The following is a 27184-nucleotide window of genomic DNA, read 5'->3' on the forward strand; positions in this document are numbered from 1 at the left end:
TTATTGATTTGTAGAATGCGTGCGTTTTGGCGATTCTCCAAAATGTACAGTACGTTTTCTGTATCCCTCTGGAACATGAACGAAATTATCACGTGTCTTACAATTTTAGTGACATTTGCATCTAAATGGCTGAATTGTTAAACTATATTTATGTCTAACGAGTAAGTAAAACCCATACAAAAGCGTATCTTTAGCATGAGATGTGATTAAAGGAATGGAAAAGAAAGTATAGAGAAAATGTGATAAAGTCAACGAATAACAAATACGCCGAACACTGCAGAAAACTAATTTTCATTTACAGAAACAGATAATTCGAACTTTTAATTTCCCTAGGTGTTCGAATTGAAACAAATTGACTCTATTAATCTAGTAGTATTGAAATAGATCTTGAACCTAATAGATTTGAATATGATAATTATAAAAAATTGGTTTATTATACAAAAGTTAACGAATTGAATTGCGAATTAAATCATTATCAAGCAAATTTGATCAATAGGTAAAATTTCACCTAAAAGCTATCAATTTGTCGTGCTTTATATTCGTTGATTAAATATACTTGTAGATCATTTGGATAATTTTATAAACTTCGAAAGTAAAAAAAAAATTATTGGAATAAAAGAAAGTTTTAAAACAGTAATGCTGTTTTAAAACTTATTTTAAAAAATTATTTTTTAAATATTTTTAAAAATCAAACATTTACAAGAATTAACTAACGAGAAGATAATCCTTGTAATTGTTTTAAGATTATTTTTTTAAAAGTTTTATAAATTATCCTGTCCCATTGATCAAATTTTTTACTTTTAAACAAATATATTTAATTTGAGTGAAAATTTTCCTCCAATTGACAGCTTTTAAATAAAACTTTACATATTTATTAATTTTCCAGATAGGAAACATTTTGTTTTGCTTATGCAAATACGGTACAGATATTCTTTATGTAAATTCACATATCAGCTTTATTCCCAGATTTATTTATTCCCAGCAATCAGATTTACGGACATTATTTTTAATGAAATGAATAATAACAATTGGAATTTTTTAAATAATTAAATTAATTTAAAAATAATTAATTAATCTTTAAATACAATATAGCTTCTTCAATATCAGTAATTGTTTATAAAGAGTTGAGTTTGTGGTGTTTATTTATCTTTTATGTTGGCAAAAAGACACTTTATACAATACAAAATAATAAATTACAAAAGGAGATTTTTGTTATTTCAATAAATATTCGAAAAATAACAAAGTGTTTGAATAAATTTGATCGATATTAAATTGTATTGTATGTGTGAAGTATGTTCGCTCTAAATACCTTCTAAATCTCTTCTGTTATGCAGATACTATTTTTAAAATCAAATAAACTTCAGTTTAATAAAATTTGTTTCTTGAGCCAATATAAAATCAAGCTGTCGTCGAATACTAAAATATATATTTTCGAAAATATCTTTTAAGTAAATTTTTATATGTAATCCAACATGAAACAGTTTATAAAATGTTTATGGCGTTGTACGTCTAATTTGCTTCACATTAATACCTTATAATTTTTTTAAAAATTTCATATAGATGGAAACTTCTGTGTAAATGCTATCTACATCTTTGGTGTTTCTTTTTAGTTCATGTTCGAATTTTGATTGGTTCAGGCTCGAATATTTTTTTTAACTTCTAAATTCAGTTATTTATCTATCAGAGTATTAAAATTCGTTTTGAGATTTCTGTCAAGAAAATAGTAATTTTGCCTGTTTTATTGTCAATTGAGTGTTAATTTAAATAATTTTCGTTTTGTATGAATTCCTCTAGCATAAACTCATACTTTGTTTATCAGCTAAACAAAATGATTGTTTTGCGTGACTCAAACAGATATTTCTCGTAAATGAAAAAACTATTGCAAACTATATATTTCATAAAATTCTATGTATAAGCTACATATAATATCTCATAGACTTAATTTATTTTCATAAAATTTCAGAACCATACTAACTATTATTTTAGTGAAAAATTTAATTTTTTACTAAAATTTAATACAATAAAACTCTTTTTGATTTTAAAAAATTTCAAGTTATTTCAATTTTCTGTAGTGAAATGTGAAACTAGTAAAAAAATTCTATATATATATAGATTTTGAATTTAACGTTAAAGTTTTCACAATTAAAATGAGTGTTTTCTTAACCTTAATCTAAACTCTAAAATATAATAAACATTTATTGTTCCATCAAGGAAGAGTATTTAGTAAACGAAAAATAATATTTTATCATTATCAGAAAAATATTCATGAAGGAAGCAAGATATCGAATAAAAAATTCTAAAATTTACGAAATTTTGATTGCAATTTCTTTTATCGGAAAAAAATCTAAATCCAAAATTCGTGTATAATAACATTGGATTTTGCTTTTGAATATTCGAAAACGTCCCTTAGATAAATAGTCTTATATACAGTATATAATTTTTCTTAATCACAAAGAGACGAAGAAAATATTCACGTCTTTTAAACAGTAATAATAATAGAAATTCTGAATGTAATTCGTATACAGAATTTCCCCAAGCTTATCTTTATGACAGTGAGCAAAGCTTTGTTGTCATTTTATACGTGACAGCGAAGCTTGTAAAATTGTCACTTTATGCTTGATTATTTAAGACTTTCTTTTTTACAAATGAAAATAGCTTATATGAAAGAACAATGCATAAAATTTAACTTTTATAACTTACACTAGAATGAGATAAACGGAAGAGATTAAAATATTTACACAAATTTTACTTTTAAAAAATTGTTTTATGCTGAAGATTTTTTTTCTCTTATATCAATACAATAAAATATATTTTTAAAAAATGGATAAAAAATTGTTAAATTCAAATAAAATCTTTAAATACTCGCAGAAAAAAATATTTATTATAAAATTTCTAAATATAATATATTTCCTATATGACTACAACCTTTTCATTTTAAAGCACTGAATTTTCAACAAAAAATATAAAGTAAAATTAGAAAGAATAAAATATTTAATTGATTTTTCCTAGAGTAAGGAAGTAAATATCTCCAGAATAGTTTAATTATAATAAAAAATACGTTAGAAATCCGGAAAAAGTTGTTATTAAAATTTATTATACCATCTTGTCGTTTATTTGGTTAATAAAATTACATATAGATTTTGAAATTTAATAAGTAAAATTAGAAAAAAAAAGTAGATTTTTTTCCCTCTAATGATTTCTTCATTAAGATAAAAATAGTAGCAACAGTAGCTTACTTCAGAAACTTATAAAATCATTAATTAATTAATTTTCTTTCATAATTATATGTCAACATATAAACAAATATTTTATTAAATTTTTATTAATATCTGTCTATCCCTATCAATATTATTAATAGTTTTTAAAAATTAACAGTTTGTTTATATTGTACTTAATTAATATTTTATATTACACTACTACATACATTTTTAAGTAGTTTGTTTCTAGTTATTAATATTGAATGTCAAATATCTTGAATATGAATGTAATGAAATTTTAATTCGCTAATAAAAATATTAAAGAGAAAATTAAATCAAATTATAAATATTAATTATTAAATTAAACAATTTATACAGATTTAAGTTAAATATGATTTATTTTTGAGCTTTGTTAATTGAAATTTTAGAAAATAATAATAATAATAATTAAATCTGAATGATTTGATTCACTTCTATATTATGAGAATAAGAATTATAATCCCCTACTTTATTATAAATGAATTAATAATATTCTTGGATTATTTAACTGACAAACACTTCTCTGATTACTTCAGTTTTAATGATTTTCTGCTTGCTATTCACGAATATCTTCCGCTTGTCTTATATAATAGATTTAATTTATGTAGTGACCAAGCCCATTAATTATCTTTTACAACAGTTTCTCTCTTTTATGCCTTGTTCACTTAACGTTAAGTTGTTTACTTTCGCCTTGATGACATTTTGATTCTGAAACGAATTTAACACTTGTTAACATTAGCCCTATTATTTGATAATTTGATAAGTATTTTATATAATTTTACTCACTATAAAATAAACAAAAATTAATAAGAAAGCAATGAGGAATTAAAATATTCCAAGAATTACAAATTAGTTTTTCCTCTTCTAAAATCTTAATTTTTAAACAAAATTTTAATGGCTCATGTATGTAAATCTTATATAGTTCATTTCCTTAAATTTACATAAGTTATATATATATATATATTCATATGCATATTTAATCATCCATCATCTTCAACCTTTACTCTAATTTACAGTTTGCTCCGATTACTTTATGATCCATCAAAGTTGAAGCAGAATAACATTACTAAATGCAGTATAATCGCGTGGTTAATAGTATATTATCGAAGTCCGAACTTAAATAAGTTTAAAAATCAAATAAATTATTATATATTCGCTTAAATGTAGATGAATACCTTGAAACAGATATAATTGTCAGTACTTGATACGATGGATTCAAAATCCGATTGTCCTGTATGGATGAAGGTGCATTGTATTTTCCTCTCACATACAACCATCAAAGATATCAGAAATTAAACGAAATCGTAATAATCTTTGCCACATATTATTTCGTAGACACACTTATACCGAAATGATTAGCCCAAATAATAAAAACTTGAATATCAATTCATTCAAAACTTTGATTTTGTAACATAACACCTTCATCAACTCGTGTTTTCAATTATTAGATAACAAAATAACTATTTTAACACCTTAAATTTTGGTGATTTTCTTCGTTTGAATTTCAGAAGATAAAATTCTACAACGAGTAATTTGATTTAATGAAATGAATAGTACTTTACATTGATTGATATTGATTTTTAACATCTTTCATTTTCAGCTTTGCTGTCAAATGACCTTACTTTTGTCTTTTCCCGTTTGTTACAATACATCGAGATAAGGTTAATTAAACATCAAGCCAGACGTGCTAATTCCTTAGATACATTTAATTACAAGTAGATAAAAGAACCAAAAGGTTGACACATTACAAGAGATGTCCAATTATTTAGTTACAGTAGTAAATTGTTGCTTAGGTTGAAGATTTAATCTATTAATTCTTAAATTTTATTTTAAAAAACATTAAATAACAATAACTTAAATTCTAAAATTTTAATTAAATTTTCAAGTCGTGTTTGATTAACTTAAAACATTGAATTATTCCAGTATTAATGAAAATTTTATTTTCAATTAATCCATAGAAAATTATTTAAATGTTAAATAATTATATTAAATTCATCTAAAATATAAAATTTAAAAGCGCAAACGAGTTCGAGTTGTATTAATCTGCTAACTTAAATATCATCTACATATAATTTTTAAGTTAATAAAAGTATAGTCATAAATTATATTTTACAAGTAGTACTATATTTTCTTGGAATCGATACTTGGTTCATACATTTTGAGAATTTAGAAAACAAGCGCAGAATTGATTCACGACTGGTGTAAATCCAGAATCTAGATTAATGGCATCATCATAAATTGTTTAAATATATATANGAGACAGAATAATTTAGATCAGTGGTTCTTAATCTGTGGTGAACAACTTATGGGAATTTGGATAGAGATGTTTAAATATATATATATATATATATATATATATTAGAGAATTTATGGAAGAGATAAATATTTTTAATGTATATCTTTCAATAAATAATTTGGATTTAAAAGTTATAACATATGAAGAGAAAACGAATTTCAATAGTAAATAAAAATGAGAAAATATAAAAAAATATAACATGTAAAAAAATGCTAATATCTGTGTGTAAAATAAAGTTATAGGTTATATATTTTAATGGATTATTGATCAAAAACAATATCATATTAATTTACTTGAGTAAAAAGTGTTAGACAGAACTTTAAAGTATCTTATATATTTTATAGTCTACAGTTAAAAACAAAAGTAACTGCATAATATTTTTATAAAATATATTATTTTTGATAATTAAATCTAATCTAAATAGAAATTTTATTTATTTTTAAAATGCATTAGACTCACGATAATCTGGCAATTCCTTGGGATGCCAGATTAGCGAGAGCGCCAGGTTACTGATAAGAGGAATCACGGCAGTGACTCCTCTCAAAGTACAATAGTCACCGACTATATATATATATATTAGGCTCAAAAACCGAAATCGCTCATTGAGCGAAAAAAAAAACGGCCACGAAGCGAAATTCGGGTCGTGGCTTTCATGATATTTGACCACGACGCGTTCTGGTTAAGTTAGGTTACTTGGTTACTTTTCAACATGTAATCATTTGTGAAAATCTGTTGCGGTGTTCGATATGTGAACGTTTTCTAACAACTAATTTACTAAAAATAATTACTTTGTCAAGAACTTTTATTAATAAATCAGTCTTTTTTATGAGAATCAAGAATTTTTTCAGAGTTATTTATTTTTACAAGAACTACAGGTATTACCGTGACATTTCGAGTTGCATTTTATGTTCTTTAAGCAAAATTTGCGTTTCTTATCAACGCAGTATCTTTTACAGTGACACATTATAAACCCTTGCTTACTTCTAGATGTTAACGTGGATGCTGAGCGAAGTGTGAAGTTGAGGGGACATCCTGAATGTTAAAAAAGTTACTCTCAGAAATTGTAAATTCATTACGAGCGTAAAGTCGATCAAGAAGACCCTTGTTTCTTAACTGATGAGACCTGATGGATTAATGCTCATAGCAACATTTCTGGGAGCTGCACATCTCCTATCAACATCAGGCACCCTAACTAAAACATTCGAACCAATTTCAACCTGTCCGAGTAACCTAGCCTAACCTAAAACCATAACGCGTCGTGGTCAAATATGAAAGTCACGACATAAATTTCGCTTTGTTTTGAATTAGCCACAACGCATTGTAGTCATTTTTTTCGCTCAATGAGCCTAACATATATAAGAATCATAATTGCGGATTTTCGAGGGTCGATTTCTCCACCCACCAAACACTTCAAGTAATTTCGAATATCTTGTTCGAAAGAAAATTGTTTTCTTATCCTATTAACCTAAAAATAATGAATGACGTGACCTATCGTCCTTTGGTATTGATTCTTTTTTGAAGCTGTACTATTTTTGTTATTGTGAAATTATGTACTGTACATTTATATATTAATTGAAAGTTTATATATTTTTTATTAAATTTAATGTTACAAGTTTACTGTATTTAAAAAAAAAAGACAAACATATTATAAGATTATGTCGGATTAATGAGGCCGGGTTGGTAAGAATGCACTGTATTTTAATGAAATAAAATATATTGTTTGTAGTATTATAACGTATGTATAAGTGTAATTTATAATTTGAATTCTGGGAAAATTAATTTTAAAAAATAAACTTAATTTATAATTCAAATTTTTATCTAAAGGTGAAAATGTGTGCGCAATTTCAAGGTACAGACCGGAAGTTCATATATATATATTTAATTGGGGTCTTTGGCTCTTAAGCTTTCAGTATTTGGTCTCGATTTTAATGGTGTCTTGTCTCTGTAAATCATACTTCTCCTGATAACAATCGAGCCATGCCGGTCATCTATATAATTATTGTCAAGAATTCTGAATTATGCCTGCCTCTCTATTCTTTAATAAAGAACAGAGAGGCAGACAATGTTGAAAATATATAGGTCTCAACTTGAAAATTCTAGCTTAATATAAACAAAATATAATATTTTTAAAACAATAGACGTCTCAGTAGCGTAACTAGAACCGAAATTAGGAGGGGCTCGAATTAAAATGTGCAAACCTATATTCAATGAAATACTGTGGATCGCTGTGGATTAAGCTATTACATATTGTATATACATATGTATAAGTGTGTTTGTTTACATTCAAATCATTTTCCAGTAATTACTTACTTTATCTTCATTTATTTATTTACCAAAGGTAAGGGAGTACGGTCCTTCTGGCCTTTCTAGCTACCCAAATGAATTAAGTCGAATTGAAAGATATATTCGATTGCTTAAAATTTTCAATAAACAGATAGATTGCGGTTTAGAATTTAAAATTACACTTATAAAAATGTATCTAAAGCAAGAATAAATTGTACAATATTTTTGTAATCATTATTCCTAAATAAAGTTTGAATAAGTTAAAAAACGTCACCAAATAAAGTTGGAAAAACTTTACAAAAATGTTCCATTTATTTAAGAAGAAATTGAAAAAATAAGAATTGTTTTGTTGATGAATATAATTTATGAATATATTAAACAATAAACATTTTAACAGTAGGCATTTTTCTGTATGAGCAACTTTTCGTGTACAGTACACATTATTCTTATATGTATTTGTGACAGTGAGGTTTTCTGTGGCAATTTTCGTTTCGGCTTTTTTCATGTGTCTTTTCTCTGTGGGTACTGAAAATACCATAAAGTACCTTCAGCTAATAAAGTAATTTATATGTTTAAAGTCTTTTAAGGAATGTTAGCCTAAGTGAGAGAATAATTGGCAATACAGCAAACTTTTATAATATAATATTAAGTATAACTATAAAATTGAATAATAAGTATAGTTTTTAGTTTATTATGTTATATAAACTTAAAAATTCATATAGTCATTCTGAAATTTCTTTTCTTTTATTTATTTTGTAGAAACTGTCTTGTGACATTTTAATAATGACTATTTTTATATATAGATACATGCTGTCTTATTGATATCAACTGACTTAAATAAGTTAAAAATAATTTATATTATTTAAGTTGTAATATAAGCGAACTAAAATGCTTAAATATTTCTCGCATTTTTCATCAGATGGCGAATATTAACGAACGTCCTGAAATTACGTATAAAATCACCATTAAAGCTCTTTATGGCTTAACGTAAAGTACTTCAACTTTACTTGAACTATAACAGGCATAAATCTTTTTATCTTCAACATAACATAAACTGCGGAGAAAACAAAATTTAGGCAATTGCAAGTGATGTTTTCTAACTCGTCAAAACGATCTCAAGTGTACGATCATCGTCCAACATTCTTAATAGATACAAAGTTTGTTGTTTATCATTGCCTTCTTAATGACCTGCAGCGAATTCAAAGTAGACGCAATCTTTAGTAAACAAACCATTGCTTCAACAGCTTGAAGCGAATTTATGGCGACAGCATCACATTGGAAGCTAACCATAAGTTTTCTAATAGTTAATAATCTTAAATTTAAATATAAGAATACTTAGAATATCACCAATATTGCATGGTATGAAAAGCATTATTTTCCACAAAAAAAGTTAATTATTAAACATATTGTTATTAGAGAAATGAATTATATAGCTAATTGTATCCCATATTGTGTCTACAAGAAAAAAGGAAGAGGCAGAAACTGCTCTGCCACTCTTTATATTATCCTTGCTTTTTCAATGCTCCAGTTATACAGTAGCTGCATCTATTGTAATCTCTTTTAATTTAGTTTATGCGCTATAAAGTTTTTAGATCATTACTACTTACTGCAACTATTAATAAAGTAAAACCAGCCAAATCTAAGCTCTGTTTTCATTTCAGCAAGTTGACAATTACCATTCACATCATGCATTTTATGTTTATTCAAAAATAAACGTATGTATAGTACATTGGCATAAGTTATCAAAGAATACTGAATTCGATATTGCACAATGACAACGATATGAATTAATTAAAAGTAGTCCAAGCGTATCAGTTTATCAGAAATACATCCATTGTTCCCGAGAAAAATCTAGGAACTAAAAATCTCCGATTTCATAAGAGATTTTAACTGTTATGAGATTATGAGATTATATATATATAATATGGAAATACATAATTCTTGTACTGTTTCTTGTTGCAAAAATTCTAATATCTAATTTGAGGAATTTTTATGATTTTGAAGTAATGCTTTTAATTTTCAAGAATACCAAAATACTCTTCAATGACTCTACGAAGTTTTTTCTTTTATTTTCTTGGTTGTAAGCACATGTTTTTGTAGAAAACTCAATAAATGTAAAGAAGGAAGTTCTTGCATTTATCCCAATACTGTATATCTAGCTCCTCAATTTCGAAAAGTAACTCTAACACAGTCCATTCCAATAATTAATATTAAGATCATTTTGAAAAAGTTATTGAATACTTTCATAATTCCATAATACCAATTATCGATAAAAATTCATTATAAGTTTCACTAACGTAGATTTTAAAGTTAGGAAATCTTCTGAAGTTATACGAAGCGAAACGTGTTGGAAAAGAAATTCTACCTGGCCATGATAGAATCCATTGGAGGCAACCATTCTAATGTCATTGCACCAGAGTTCGAATATAATCCCTGATTTCGACTCAAGTTTTATTACGAATTTGAACGTCTACTAAAACAGTTCATTTATTAATTAAAACTATCAAATGCATTGTCTCCCCTGTACTCGTTCGGCGACTGCTCGTCTCACGTGGTTCTAGTTCGTATACGAAATATCTTTAAAACGTTGCGTTATATTCTTTATGCACTAGCAATGAATGTAGTTTAAAATAAGCTAGCCGAATAATTAAACTAGGCTAATCCAGAATACAAAGCTGGATGTGTGCACATGTCAGTCACAACAATGACATCATTTTAATATAGCTCAAGTTCTTGATTCGGTAACGCTAAGTAACGCTAAGTAAGAAATATAATCATTATAATTTTATGATCGTTATAAAAAAATATATATATATTTAGTCCAGCACCAGCATACATCTTGCAAATCGTACGACGAGACAGAAACAATGACATCACTAATAGAAGTTAGCACAGGGTGTATTCAAAATCTCAGCATCAATATAAGGATGCTGCAGGAAGTGACGCAACTGCTGGTGTTATCCGCGTTACGTTAAATTTATGATTGAACTTACTTAATGAGAATAGCTTAACCTTTTGATTTCGTAAACAAAAATTTCGAAATTTTCTAATTTCAATGGCTTTATTATTGTTAATATCTTAATAGTAGCTGAATAGCTATTAACATTAGAAGATAAATTATTAAAATTATAGATAAAATGGAAAATATACACGTATAATTATAAAACAAAATCTTTAATATCGATGTATACATAAAAAAAAAATACGCTTTAATATTTATATATTCAAATCAATTAAAAAGGGAAAGTAATTGTTTTATATACTCTAAGCGCCATCTTGCGACTAAAATATTTATATTATTTAATTCACTTTTAAAATTTATTTAATGTCAACCTAACGTCTCATCATTTCCAGCATCAAATTTAAAGATTTTAATAATGAAGAAATATTTTAAATTAATTATTTATAAATAATTAACTATATTAAATATATTGTGTGTCTGTTGTTCCTATTGATTGATTGTAACTAAATGTGATATAATTTGGCATTAAATTGTATACTTGATATTAAAATATTGACCAAAAGTAATATTAAATCGTTTAGATTAAAAAGAAAATTTAAAATCTATTTTTCGTACTTTTATATTATTTGCATGATGAACAATATAGTAAAAATGAGCTAAAACACAGGAACAAAAGTCAGTTGACAGTGGAATTACCTAAACCAAATTACAGTCGACCCCCCTGTAACACCGTTCATTATTCCGTTTTATATGAATTCCGTGTTGTACGAGTCACTTAGATTTTACAAATACGTCTGCCGGGCTGTGAGTGGCTCACGTATTTGTAAAATCTAAGTGACTCGTACAACACGGAATTCATATAAAACGGAGTAATCAACAGTGTTATAGGGGGTCGACTGTATATTTAAAAACACAACTAAGAAAAGTTTATTATTATTATAGAATATTCTAATTTAACTATTTAAAATCGAATTTACTGAATAATAAAAATGTAGAGCATATTTTATTTTTTTTCAAAATTCATTGCGGATTATACATTGACTCTTATTCAATAACATTGTTGTTTGGTATCATTCAATCTGTCAGAATTCAAGTGGAGTCTATCATCTTTTAAATTTCTATAAAAATAAAGCTTTCTATTTTATGTGAAAAATGTCGTATTATTTGAGATTTATCGGTAAAGCTATCTTTATATAAACAAACCATAAATTTTGAAGATTTTATACTTATTTCTGATAGGGAAGATATTTTTGTCAGTTTATTTTCTTGTCAATAGGCAATAAATACTATAGTCAGCAATATAATATTATTTGACCAAAAAAAAATTACTATATTATATTGTTCTTCGGATATTTTTACTCTTACTCTGATAGAATTTAAAAATTTTAGATGTAAACTATTTCACAGGCATACAACATATATATACAGTATATATATATATATATATATATTGATTTTTCAAAACCCCAAAAACTCAAAAACATTTCTAAATTATAAAAACAATAAAAGAAATCATTAACCTAAAACAGTTTTGTTTCAGAAAATCCCATTTAATAGAAAATATTATAACTTTTACTATTCACAAAAATGATGCCATTTATAATTAATTACTAATTGAAAGACAGAGTAACTCAAAACCATAAAACCATTAAAAATTAATATTTTAAAATATTTAAAATATTTTTTATTAAGATAAACGATTAATCATTAATGTAAGCATTTATATTGTCATTCATTTAAACTTAAAAATCTGCTTATTGGAGTTCACTAACTGAATCATTTCTTAAATAAAAGCACTTTATTGAATACTTTTGGGAAACCAAGCCCATCATCCTGTTTTTTTTTCTTTGGATGATGAGTTTTATTATCATAAAATACTTAATATAAATTAAAGAGTGATTTTATTAGAATTTAAATATTGGAGTTTAATTCATTATTTATAAATTCATTTAGTTTTTCAGATCTATTTATTGAAATATTCTTTGTTGTTCTAAATACTTAAAAGTAGCATTTTTAAACAAGTTATAAAATTAAGATGTAGTTTACAGATTAATAGATAGATAATTATACATATATGAAATACAGGCAAATAATATCAGCAAAACTAGATAAAAAGTTGAAAGAATTTTCAATTTTTCTCATAATTCCTTTTAATGTGGATAAAAAGTTATCATTAATAATAAGAATAAAATATTTATAATGTTTATAACAGAAAATTTGATTATTTAAATACAGAAGAAGTATGTGTAAATAAAATATTGTGACCGTAGGGTCGGCACCTCTTCGGCGCCCTGTCAGGATGAAACCACCGAGTCTCTAGGGGACTCGAAAATCGCGACTTTATGTCACGAGATTCGCGAGCGGTAGCGTGTGAGCGCTTGGATTCGGAGTAGAGGTGAGGAGAGAGACGAGGAAGTGACTCACTCGGACTCCATATTTTCTAACAAAAAATCAATTTTAATAATAAACAAAGAAAATACAGAGATCGGCATATTAGCGGACTTAATTATACTATTCCGTTCGAGAGAGAGAGTTTACAACCGAATCGCGGGTTGATAAATACCTTTCTTTTTCCTAGGTCGCAGATCTGTAGTATGATGACACTCTTGACTCCTCTGAAATGGTCTTTCCACTAGTTCTTGTCCGTTAATTGGATCTCGGAGGTGTGGAAGCACGGAAGTGGGGTGAGATTCTTAAGGAGACACGGTGTTACTTCTGTCAAGGTGTTATTTCGGAATTTTGATGCACGGGTTTTATCCTGGGTTGCGGTTTTAATCCTGGGCACGGTTTGAATCCTGGATCACGGTTTTAATCCTCGGATGACGACTTCTGTAGAGGGACTTCGGATGACGACTTTTGTAGAGGGACTTCGGATGACGACTGACTTCGGGGTCGTTTTTCTTTTTCCCTTTTTCATTCCTCTTGGGTTTTTTCCATGAGGTCAGGTGATGGCCTTTAACGGTCGCCCGTCCAATATGTCTTTTCCATTCAAAGTTCCTGGTGACACATCCCTGACTAACTTGATCCGACTCAACAAGGAACAAACCCCGTGGGAAATAATTTTTATGGCTTTTAGCCTAACTCGATAAAATGTTCGAATTTAACCGATTATATTTTCCAAATCTTAAAATTTAAAATAACACTTTATTGGGGGTCTGTTCGTCCCTCACAATATGATTCAAGAAGTTGAATTTGAGTTTTTAAGCTGAAGGATTTTCTCAATATTTTTTAATCTAAAATTTAAACTTTATTTCAGTTCACCCCTTCTTTTAGGTTTAAAAATACATTACAAAATATGAAATTTAATCTTTCACTACAACCAGGACTGTGGAGTCGCATAAAAATCTACTGACTCCAACTCTGACTCCGACTTTTCCTTACCATCCGACTCCGACTAAAACACCAAAACTCCATGACTCCGACTCCACAGCCCTGACTACAACAAAGCAATATTTATTGAAGAATATTCAAATGAACAAAGCAGAACAAACAGAAATATAATAGTGATGCATATAATGAATAACTGATATATAAACCAATTAAAACAGAAATATCAACAAATACATACATGTATGTTACAGTCAATGGTAATGGCATGAAACAAAAACTGACATGAATGACCAAAGTAACATAACAATGTCTTTGACATCATTGTCTAAACACATTACAGATTCACATCTTTCACCAGCTATGTTCTTTTCAGTAAGTATTGTCAACAATGGCTGCATTCAGCAGAATCAATCATTGTGACTGAGCAAAGGTGTTTCAATTGGTAGTTGTTGCATAAGAATATGAATCTGCTGAATAATAAGTGAACAGGAAGCAGCCATCATTGATCAGTTGCAACTAGCAAATGAAATATACTACTAACTGTGATGTCAAAACACCAAATATGTTCCAAAACAGCACTACTGTAGAGGGCATCAAAAGTGCTTAACATGGCCTTGTGTAATAAATAGTTCAGGATGTAATTTCCCATCTCTCACTCATGCTAGATGATATCATAAATACTCAATATCTCCAGAATTGTTGAGTCTGCTAAATGCAGCCAATGGTTGGGCATTAACCTGAATGGTAGTCAATCATTGGTCATTGTTGAATATCAATATGGTAAACATTTTTATGGTTCATTTTGTTCTAAAGCATTGCAGAACTATGTAATCAAGGACATTTATTTAGTTATGTAACACAGACATACAATAATTTTTGCAAACGTCCTGGGTCCCAATATTTAAAAGTGAATAAATGTGTAAAGTAGTGAGTGACCTTTTAGCAGAGTGGGGACAAAAGAGGCACAACCTTGTCAACTGGACCCATGTGCGGTCGGGTAATACCACTTGTAAAGTATTGACTTGTAAACAAGGGAAAACAAAGGAAGCACCAGCTTTGTTAATTGGACCCACCTGCAGTCATTTGCCATATTGTAAACAAACGAACATAAACAAGTGGCGGACGTTTGTGTAAGCTTCACTCTCGTCGGATGACAGTGGACCCAAGTGTAAGCTGTTCGGGCATAAATAAGGGTTGTGATTGGTCGGAAGTCCCCGTTCCAAAAACCCTTAAATTGCGGGGCGAACGAGAGAGGAGGGGAGAAGGGCAAGAGACTGATACACGGTAGTCTCAGGCACTATGGAAGCCCACTGAGCATAGAGAGAGTGTTCTCCTCTGATAATCATCTCAGGGACGGGTTAGTGCAGAGACCGGACCGACTGTGCAGTTGAGCCAACTCCACAAGCTGACTGAGGTCTCTCCAAAGGTTATTAGTTCCCAGACGCCAATCTGGCACGCAAATCACCACGTATGGTTATCCTGTACATATACTATGTTTTCTAACTTGTACTTTCTACAACTGTAAATAAACTGTAAATATATTCAATTTGAGTGCGGAGGTGTGCTTTCCAACGAACCTGATTCACTACACCGAGTCGTGATACACAGGAAACTAACTCAACGAGGCGGAGTTGGGAAAGAACAGCAATAAGATCTTCACTAAATGCAAGCTTAAATAACTTTTCTACTTCTCAAATAAGATGGTATAAGCTTATGTGATAAATAAATAAAGTCTATTTATTAAAACATAATAACAAAAATTAAAATAAGGTTACAGTCCTTCCAACTTATTCGGCAGTTGTCAAAACAGACTAAACCACTTTTCACTCATACAAAGATAGACATATAAGAAAAAATAGGCAGAACAGAGAAATGGGTATCAAGTTAATTATTTTTAGGTGTTTTGTGAAGTAGAATTAATAAGAGCATAAAAGGTTTTTTTAAATAACAAAAAGCCATTTTTTAAACTAAAATATAAAATCATCAGAAAATATCTTCATTTTATTTCTAAACTTTATACTTATAAAAAAAATGTTGAACATGAAAAAACTGTTAATTAATATTAATATTTATTTATTCTTAAATGCTAATAATATGTACAAATTAATAAATAATTTCTTACTGTATGTATTTACAAAAATATATTTAATACTGTATATATAATACATTTAAATTATGATTTTAAAATGCATTAATCTTCAGCAGATTTGGTTTCCATTATAATCTAATATCTTCATTCAGATAACAGTGGATGTAATTCAGATACAACTGAATCAAATTCATATATGATATGAAATATAAACTTATATGAAATTTTTTTAAAGAAACTGTTGTGCCATTTGTGCTTTTACTAACTCTACTTCACTAACAACTGAAAATAATAGTTGAAAGGCCAATGCATTACATTAAGTACAATGGCTGCCATGACAGTTCACATCATTACCGGGCAAGCACCAAGCAGTACTGGGAAATTATTGTTTTAACATATTGCCAATGTTGCATACTAGAGTGGTGATTAACATCCCTGCTCTGTCTATTTGTATCACACACACAACACAGTATACAAAAATGACTGGCTATTCACATGATTTAGCACACACACATCTTTGACTGTAACATACGTATGCACAGCTAACTAAATTATATATACAAAATTGATAAATAATTTTGTATATATATATATATATATTGTTTATAATTTATAATAAATAATTTAATCTTGTTTATATAGACACCAGCAACATAAAAGTCTTTCTGATTATTTTAATAATGGTCATTTGTGATTCTTTATATTAGTCTAAATACAGTATAATAAAGAAAATGTGACCATTTTTCTCTATTTGATTTGAAAACAGACATTTAGTTCTGCTAGTTGGTTTGTTTATGAAATATTTTTATTTTTTATATAAAACATAAAAAATAAAAATATTTCATTATATAGAACTTGAAATTACAAGTAAGAAAAACTGTGCAATAGTATATATTCTGTAAAATGGTTTAAATTAATATGAAATCCAAAGCATATGGTCCAGTTATTAGTGCTTGCTGGAATTTAAGTTCACTCAATTAATAATGCATTATAATGATGCAATAACTTTCATTAGTAATATTGTATCAATCATTTAGTAATACATTTGCAAATATAAAATCCTTTTTAGTTGATTTGGATATTTCTTTCTAAATAATATTATGTCTTAATATATGTATGATAAAATTTATATTTCATATGTATCATAATTATTTATTTTATTATTCTGAAAGAGTAAAGTAAGTTTTCTATTCTATGAAAATATATTAACTAATAATAGTTTATAAAATATTAAAAAAATTGAAAATTTAATGTTGTGTTGCACTTTAGTAACTATTTGATTTGGTTAAATTAATGTTTAATTCAAACAATATTCTAACTATAAAATAAGGAACAAAATAAAAGCATAATTAAATACATTTATTAAAAAATATAAATATAAAAATATGTATATAACAATCAAAATATATGTACAGTACATCATCATTGCTTTCACTTTAAAGAGATGTATAAATTCAATAGTTTCATTAATAATCATTCTATTTTGTAAACTTTTGCTAAGAAAATTTTTATTTAGGCTATATTAGTAAGCTGTTTACTTGCAATTGTTATATTTATCGTTTATATTTCTAATTTGCTAAATGCTATAACTATTGCATCTTTTTCTGATAAAGTTTCATTACAAATGTCAACTAATATTTTATGTTTGAAAATCTTTGCTAAACAGACATTTTTTTCCTTATGACATAAAAATAACTTAATTAGAACACATACAGTATTTGTATTTGTGGATAATTTTGTTGGTTTCAAAATAAAAGTGAGTGGTTCAAATAAGCTGTCAATATTTCCATTGTCTTCACCATCAACTTTAAGAGAATCATCTGTAAAAATTAAACTGTATTAATTATATAAAAATAATTCATTTTAAAAATATTATTATTATTAACTGCAATATTATAATAATGCTTTTCCACATTTTTCAATTATAGATTAACTATTTACATGAAATATTATTAGAATGTTTTCTGAACTTTATACACCAATGCCTAAAATTCTAAACAACCTTCTTACTAAATCATAAAATTCGACATTAAATAAGTATTTCCAACACTTAAAAATCATGAATTAAAAGTATAATAAAGTATTTAATTAAAATATTATTCAATCGTTTTATTCTAATTATAATTATAAAATAAGAGCACAGATATACTATATCAAAATGAAGTAAACCATTAATTTGTGCTTTCATTTCTATAGCTTGCTAAATATAAATACTGGTATTTATTTCACTTTTTAAGGGTGCATTATGTAACACAGATTTTATAAATTATTTCATTTATTTTAAATTACTGATTTTCATTTTTATTAATAGCCCAAAGTAAGTTAATAAATTATTTTGAACTAAAAACTAATTTATATAATTTATTAGCTAAATATATCTCTCCATAGTTTATACACAATATTATTACTTCATTAATAGAATAATAAATGTTTAATACTCAAAAATACAATCATTTACCTGAAAATTGGTTAAGTAAAATATAGGAAAGATTATTTAAAAACATTTTATAACATATCAAAATGATAGGGACATAGAGGTAACTCTGTATAACACGGGAGTTATGTTCCAAAAAATTGCCGTGCTATGCGAATCTGTGCTATACAAAACAAAGAACTAGTACGAAAAGGTGGGTTAAGTTCCAAAACTTAAAAAACATGCTATTATATTTTCATAATTAAGATAAATATCTTTATTAAAATTTTCTTAAGAAGTGTTTCATATTAATATAAATTAAACAATGTTTTCTTCATCTTCACTAAACACTATTAACTGAAGACATTCTCTTTTTGGCAAGATATCCTTATCCTCTGAGCATTTTTCTGCATATTCTTCAGATACATGCTCTACCTTTTGCAAAAAATATGTTATTTTAGATTGCTTGCTTTTAGTTAAAAGATCTTTATAAATTTCCTTATATGGTGTTAAGCACTTACAAAGTTCTCTTTTAAACTTTGTGCTCCTTTCATTTGAAGGATCTTCATTTAAGAAACATGACTAACTGTTCGGCTAAGCATAGGCCTTTCTTTATGCTTTGTAGAATAAACATTTTAACTTCTTTGTCTTCACCTGTGCTATCATCCTCTGAGTTATCATGGATTCCAGATATCATTTCTACCAAACCTGCTTCATCAATTTCTTCTTCCACCAGTAATTCTTGGATATCTTGTGCAGTCATATCATCAAAACCTTCCCCTCCTAGAGACTTAGCAATTTCTACAAGTGCATCCATTCTGTTTTCTGCTGTCTCGATCAAATTTTTACTTTGAATTGACTCTGGCCATATTTTTTTTTCAACAATTATTTAATGTCGTCGGTTTTATTTCTCTGATGGATGAGTTTATTAGATTAATGCAGTCCAAAATTGTGAAGAGTTTCCACGCCTCCTTGACGTCCATAGATTCATCATCGATTTTGTTCAAAACGCATTGTAATGATTTCCTTATGCAATTGGTTTTAAATGTAGCTATAATTCAATGATCTAATGGTTGAAGTAAAGCAGTTGTATTTGGAGGTAAAAAAATTATTTTGATATTTGGGCAATTTAAATCTTGCGGATGGCTGGGTGCATTATCCAATATAAGTAGAACTTTAAAATCTAAATTTTTTTGTTTTAAGTAGTTTTCCACACTTGGTACAAAACAGTTTAAAAATCATTTGTTAAATAATTCAGTAGTCACCCAAGCTTTTTTATTAACTGCCCAGTATACCAGTAAATTACTCTTATTTAGGTTTTTCATTTAATATACCTGCAAGTATATTAAATAAAACAAAAATTTTTTGATCTGTGAAACTCTGTAGCATTATCTGTAAAGCCAGTATAATAAGTCCTGATAACAGAAAATACATACTTGTAGACGAAAATTTATATTATAATATTACATGGTATTTTGATACATTGAAGCCTGGAGCAACTTTTTCATCTTTAAAAATATATGTCCTCTTGGACATATCAAAGACATATATTTTTCCACTAGTGAGACTGCTCATTAGTGGAAAAACCTAGTGTGTTGAATATCCACCCTCTTCAATAATTCTTTTTAATTCCATTGGATAAATTTCAGCAGCTTCTTTATCGGCTGATACATTTTCATCCTCTATTTTCAGGTTTTCTAGTGATAGGCATTTTCTCATATGATCAAACCACCCTTTGCTGGCTACAAAATCTGGATTAGTAGCAGTTTCTCCATTTTCCTTCTAGTAGTCATAAATTTTCAAGGCTTGTGTTTAATAATATTGGTGCTTAGTGGAATCTGCTTTTTTGAACAGTCTTCAATCCAGATGCTAAGGGCTTTTTCCATTTGCTCAATTATTGATGTCCTAGGATGAGATGTCATGTTTGAGGAGATAGAACAGCCTGCAGCAACAGAACCTCTAATTTTCTGTTCATTTTTCCTTTTAGTCCGTATTGTCGCTTCATTTAAAAACAACAATTTGGTGACATATATCTTTTCACCCTTTTTGAGCCGATCTAAAATTTGTAATTTTGTTTGTATGGAGATGAAATGTCTTTTAAGAGACATTTTTTTATTTTTGCCAGCCATAGCTTACAGCTATAGATTCATAAAAATAAAAACATAATTAGTATTTCTTTAAAAAAGGTTGAGTACAGTACTATAGTACTTACCCAAAAATTTTTAATCTACGAAGCCAAAAAAGAGACACAATTAAAGTCTTAAAGTATACTTGTAAAGGTGTGGATTGTCCCAAGGGTCGGAGGCATGGTTCAATGCCTAAAAACTGGTGACAGAATAAAGCAAGAATGGAATAAGGGAAAAACATCTGGCAACACCAAAAGCAGAAGTGTTGAGATCTGGCAAGACTGAAACAAGTTTTGAGAAGGACCATGTGTGTTGACAGAAGGTGGAAAAGAAAATTTATATACTTAAGTACTAATAGTTCATGAAAATTATGCAGGAAAATCTGATAGTATGTTAAATGTGAACGGGATTGGCCTTCACACCGATCAATAGATATGCAAGAAACGAAAAAATTATCATTCAGGCGTTAAACTACGAATAATTATCGATATAAATTACTAGCGCTTTCGACAAAACTATTTTCATCCTCTTCAGGTAAATAAAAATGGTTAATATTCTTTTTTTGAATAAAGATTCTGAATTATTCTAACGGCAAAAAGCTTTGGAATATAACCAAAGCTTTATTAACCATTTTTATCTGCCTGAAGAAGACGAAAATAGTTTCATCAAAAGCACTAGTAATTTATAGCAATATTTATACGTAGTTTAACACCTGGATGATAATTTTCTCATTTTTTGCTGATAGTACATACACGCTCGAATGAAAAATGTCAAATGAGGTATCTATCGCACTTAAAAGCTTTATCATGTTTATTGAACTGTTGTATGGGGATTTCCCTAATTTCAAATTAGATAAAGTTTGCTTTAATAGTTTTTATTACATTTCATGTTGTATGAGGATTTTACCCAATTCTCAAACTGTGTTAGGGTGAATCCATGCTATAGAAGTGCCATATTATACAGGAGTTACCTATATATCTTATTCTTTGAACTGTAAATTATAGCATTAGAAAAAATGTATCTATAATTACATTTAAATAAACTTTTTTCACAAAAATAAGGAAAAACACAAACTGGAAACAGTTCTCTCCACAAGTAATAACCTTATTTACTTTTCTAGAAAAAATGCTAATGCACAGACAAACATTTGTGTCCAAATTTATTTTATAACCTATAAATTAGGCCAGAAATGTTTGTCTGTGTATTAAAATTTTTGCTGAAAAAGTAAATACGGTTATTACTTGTGAATAAAATGTTTTTATTACAAAATAAAATAAAAATTAAAAATCTTAAAATATACCTGAAATTTGAATATTCCAAATCTGGTCAACATCTTTATTAAGAGAAAATGTTTCTTTGAAATTAAATTCAATAGTTAATTTCAGACATCCATTTACTGGTAACCTATATTTTTGGATTTTGTCATACAATTTAACATTCAGATGGTCAGTAGTATCATATTCTTTAAAATTCCATTTGATATTTAACTACAAATTACAAATATTTATTTTCTTTATGTACTTTTAACGTAAAATTTATTTTATTCATTAAAACATACCTCTGACATAACTTTCTTCTTTAAATCAATTATCTTAATTGAATGATTATTTGTATCAGCTACAAATAATGTCTTATTATCATCAACAAAACACAGGCCACTGGGTTCATAAAATTCAGCTTTTTCAGATTTATCACTTTCTGTATCTGACAACTTTAATGTATAACAATTCTTGGTGATGGAGGAAATTACTTTTATCTGTAATATTATTTCATAAATTTATGTACAGTGTTAAAAATATTAATATTTTAAACTCAAATTTAAAATAATGTAAATCATTTTTAATAACTGAACATAATTTTGCAGACTTTTATAAAAAACTTCTTACTTTATTATTATAAGTATCAGCAACATATAACAGTTTTTCAGAATCGGAATAAGTTATACCCATTGGATGTTGTAATTTAGCATCTATTCCAATTCCATCTTTGTCTCCAAATGCAAATAAATTCTAAATATAAAACAACATTAATATTTATTTTTTAATAAATAAATAAATATCATTAAATTTTATATCTAAATATCATATGTAAGTACCAGAAAATAGGTTGAACTTCAAAATCAAAATATATGGTATACTCTAATACTGTACTTTAAATAATAAATTAGCCTATATAATTAAAATATTTCTTATAGTTAATATTTCAAAATAAATCTTTATAATATATGAGAAAATATCTGTAATAAAAAATTTTAATGAAGTTTATAATACCTTTATTTATTTCTGAACACATTAATTAAAGTCAAGAATTCAATAAAAGCAAAAGAATTTGAAACTGAAATTCTAAAATAAAGAATTTGCTTTGCTTTTTTTTATTTATTCAACTAAGAGCATAAACCAGGGGTGGACAACAGTTTTTGCCCCTGGACCAAATTGGAAAGAAAACTTTTTTCACGGGCCGAACCAGAAGCTGCCCTAGGAAGATTTTCAGGTGGTGCNGTAAGCATGATGTCTATTGGAGAAAGATAGACTTCCCCGTAGAGACTAAATTGTATATAGAGATTACAGATACATTTTTCACATTATCATGCTTTATCAACATTCTATGCTGTACTTACAAGATTTGTAATGGAGGGTTAACTCTAAACGCACAGTAAGTTGTTGACCCTGTTTTTTTTTTATTTTTTATTTTTTAGGCGTTAGAACTTTTCATCGAGCATATTCGGACTTCAGTAGCTAATATTTTATTGGAAGATTGATCGCGGGCCACATAAATTTATTAGACGGGCTGGATCTGCCCCTCGGGCCGTATGTTGGCCATCCCTGGCATAAACTATGTTTCAGATGCTAAAACAAATATCTAAAATTATCCTAATTTTTTTTAATTCTAACATTTTCAGTAAATATCTTCATACAAAATATAGAACTTGCAAACTACAAGAACTTTATATCAAACAATACTAGTATATGTCAAATGACCATTGAGTGTTTTAATATAATAGAAGGAACATATACAGTAGACTCTCCTATATTTGAACTAAGTGGGCAAAGTAATTTGGATATTAAAAAAACTTGGATAAGAAAGAAAGGAAGAGATATATAAAACAAATATTTTTTCTTTTTATCTCTTCCTTTCTTTTTTATCCAAGTTTTTTAATATCCAAATTACTTTGCCCAAATGTAAAGTACTATATATATAGTACTTTACATTTGAAAATATATTTATAACATTATAACAGACACTAATTCAGTAAGTTCTCAAAAGACTAAAGAATAATTGGTTTCTATAAAACAGCCATTTTTTGTTTTTTTTATGTAACTGGAGTTGGATACTTAAATAAAAGAACCAGATACATTTTATATTATCAAATGTTATAGTATCTAGTTTTCATATATACAAGAGAACATATGCTTAAATATGCTCTTTTGATCATATCAAAGGAGGATATTTTCATGCTCTCTTCAAAACTACATGCAACATCTTATATACAAGTTTTACAATGTCAAAAAGCACACTCTTCTTTTCTTGCATGTGACTTTTTCCTGTTTCTTTGACTAAAATATCCATTTTGTGGTCACCATTTTGAGGCAATTGATGCCACAAAACAAAATTTGGTACAAGTTCTAAAAGGTTTCACAAAACAACTTTAAAGAATGTTTTGAGGTTTGGAAAAAAAAACATTGATATAAATCCATTGCAGTGGGAGGGATTACTTTGAAGAGGACAAAATAAATTTTGAGAAATAAATTCAAATCTTGCATTTTATTGAACCATTCTGGACTTTTTGATCATAGGGGTATCATATTCTTATAAAAAACACTTTGAAATTAAAAATAAAAAACTGCTTACTTTCAATTATTTTTATTAATTTAAATAAATAAAATGACATATTCTAAAATTGAACTTACAACAGGATCCATATCACCTCCAACAAATCTTGTTACAGAACCATCTGTAACTGATACACAACGAATGCTTGAACTTTCACTATCTGCAACATATAAAAATTGTTTCTTTTCAACTTGCATTCTAACAATTCCTGATGGTTGAGCAAATCCAGCTTTCATTCTGTATTTATTATTACGATTTTCTTCATTTCCACTACCAGCAAAATTAACACATGTTCCTTTCTGAAAACTATTGTAATAAAATTTAATTTAAACATAAATTGTTTTGTTATCTTACAAAAATGAATATTTTTACCTCTCACCATATAGCATAGCATCTTCTAAAAATATCACCCATATCTGATGAGTTCCAGCCATTGTTATAAATAATAAATCATCCACTTTTTCTAAAAAGAGAAAATAATCAAATAATAGTATCTATTATGAAAAACTTGTTTAAAAAAAAAAAATAATAATAATAATTTACCAATTGAAGATGCTAAACATACATCCCAAGGAGAACTAATTTCTTGCTGAATTCCAATTTTACCACCAATTTTATCATATCCTTGCTTACCTGTCCCTGCAATAGTTTTCACTTTTCTACTCTCTAAATCTATCTAATCAAATTATTCACTAAAATTCTTTAATTGTTAAACAAATGTTAAAATTAAGGAAATAAATATGTCATTAACAAAAAACTAACAACTGTTTACCTGTCTTATAGCATGATTTTCAGTATCAGCAACATAAAGTAATTTTGAATTTTTACATGCAATTCCTTGTGGTGAACAAAATCTTGACTCAGTAAAATTTCCATCAATAAATCCAGATTCCAAGCCTCCTATGATATCCTTTATTTCAAAAATAAAGTTTATAATTAACATTAACTACTGAATTATATCAGGCTATTCTTATTATATTTGTCAACTTGGACTTAAATTATTAATAGGACTGTTAAACTGGTGTTAAGTATTAATGCAAAATTGAGCAAACGTTCTTAAAGAAAACAGACTTTCTTGAAGAAAGTCTGTTTTCTTGAAATAAGGACAATAAGGCAATAATAATTATATCAGGCTATTGTTCGGTTTTGATATATGAGGGGCATCCAGAAAGTACAGAATGTTTGCACATAACACTCACCATCTATTCAAGGTCAATTTATTCTCTGATATGTTAGTTTAGCACATGTAGAGTTTCAATAATGGCAGGCTTATTGTTAATGCTTTGTCAAGGGTTAAAATGTGTATAAAAATCCCACCAAATGTGTTATTAATTTTCTAAATGCAAAGAAAGTCCTATAAGAATCCATAAGCAAATAACGGAAGTGTATGATGATAACATTATGAACAAACTAAGTGTGAGAAAATGGTTTTTAACATTTAATCAAAAAAAATAATGCATGACCATATGCTGCTGCAGCCACTCAAACTGTGCTTCAAAAATTTGGCTAGGATTTTTTTGGCTAGCCATACACTATACAGTCCTGACTTGGCTCCCAGTGACTTTCACCTCTTTCCCAAGGTGAAGGTTTTTGGGTGAGATTGGAATGTTTTAAAACAGATTATGAGGTGAAAGAAATTGTCACTAACTGGCTAAAAAAAAAAAAACTGATGATAGTAGTCTGACAAAGGAATCCAAAAACTAGTATCACGCTACGACAAGTGCTTTAATTGTAATGGTGACTATATTGAAAAGTAACTGGTCTTGTACTAATTACTTAAATGAAATTTTTTCCTATCATTTTTATAGTCAAATGCTCTTTATTTTTTGGATGCTCCTCATATAACTATTGTTTTGGATTTTTATATTTGTATACATTAATTAAACAATAATACCTTATTTACTCTAATAAACAGTGTCCTCTAATAGTAAGCATGATGTCTATTGGAGAAAGATAGACTTATTTTAAACTGAAAAATTACAGTCTATTCAGTATTGTCACCATGGCCCCCCCATCCTACAGCGGGGCCCCTGGACTAGGATCATTGGCGAGCTCTCCTCCCCACTCAAACCCAAGACCTTAGTGGTGTGAGGCGAGGGACCTAACCACTTGTCTCCTGCAACCGCTTTGGGATATGATAAGGCAGCTAAACAACAAAAAATATTATTTTCACTCACAAATTAAACACATATTTACAAAAACATAGATTAGATTTATAAATACAATAGACGAATTATACCGAAAATTTTACAATGACGAACACGACATTAAAAACAAAAACAACATAGGAACCAACAAAAGAACTGAATGACAGAAATTAAAAACAAAGCACATCAACAAGACAAAACCCAAGAAACTATCAATTAAATTATTTCACAGTAAATTTTCTGGCTTTTGCCAAAGCAACCTGCCATAATTGTAAATGGAAAACTTATGATAAAAGTTTTTTCAGCTTTCCTCGTGACTCAGAAAGGTAATTTTATACTTTTATGATTGTTATATTAAGTTAATAATAGTAGCTTAGAATATTAATTAAACTATGCCAAGAATTAAATACAGTAGAACCTCAATTATCCAGACTAATTGGGGATGAAGATAGTCCGGATAAGGAAAAATTC

General features: G+C 27.7%; 1 protein-coding gene across 1 annotated transcript in view; it reads right to left on the reverse strand.

The window, feature by feature from the left end:
- Positions 1 to 17562: 17562 nt before the first annotated feature.
- LOC111640398 (NHL repeat-containing protein 2-like) overlaps positions 17563 to 27184 on the reverse strand; it is a 28200-nt gene continuing 18578 nt past the window's right edge. Inside the window, exons 4-11 of the mRNA XM_023386407.1 lie at positions 25339 to 25503; positions 25110 to 25242; positions 24939 to 25029; positions 24644 to 24872; positions 22622 to 22744; positions 22294 to 22491; positions 22036 to 22222; positions 17563 to 18016 (exon numbers count right to left, since the gene is read on the reverse strand). Coding sequence (XP_023242175.1) covers positions 17757 to 18016; positions 22036 to 22222; positions 22294 to 22491; positions 22622 to 22744; positions 24644 to 24872; positions 24939 to 25029; positions 25110 to 25242; positions 25339 to 25503 — 1386 coding nt within the window. The 3' untranslated portion in view covers positions 17563 to 17756. The remainder of the gene's footprint in view (positions 18017 to 22035; positions 22223 to 22293; positions 22492 to 22621; positions 22745 to 24643; positions 24873 to 24938; positions 25030 to 25109; positions 25243 to 25338; positions 25504 to 27184) is intronic.

Source organism: Centruroides sculpturatus, unplaced genomic scaffold, assembly GCF_000671375.1.
Source record: "Centruroides sculpturatus isolate CEXI.00-Female unplaced genomic scaffold, Cexi_2.0 scaffold1382, whole genome shotgun sequence".
Lineage (NCBI taxonomy): Eukaryota > Metazoa > Arthropoda > Arachnida > Scorpiones > Buthidae > Centruroides > Centruroides sculpturatus.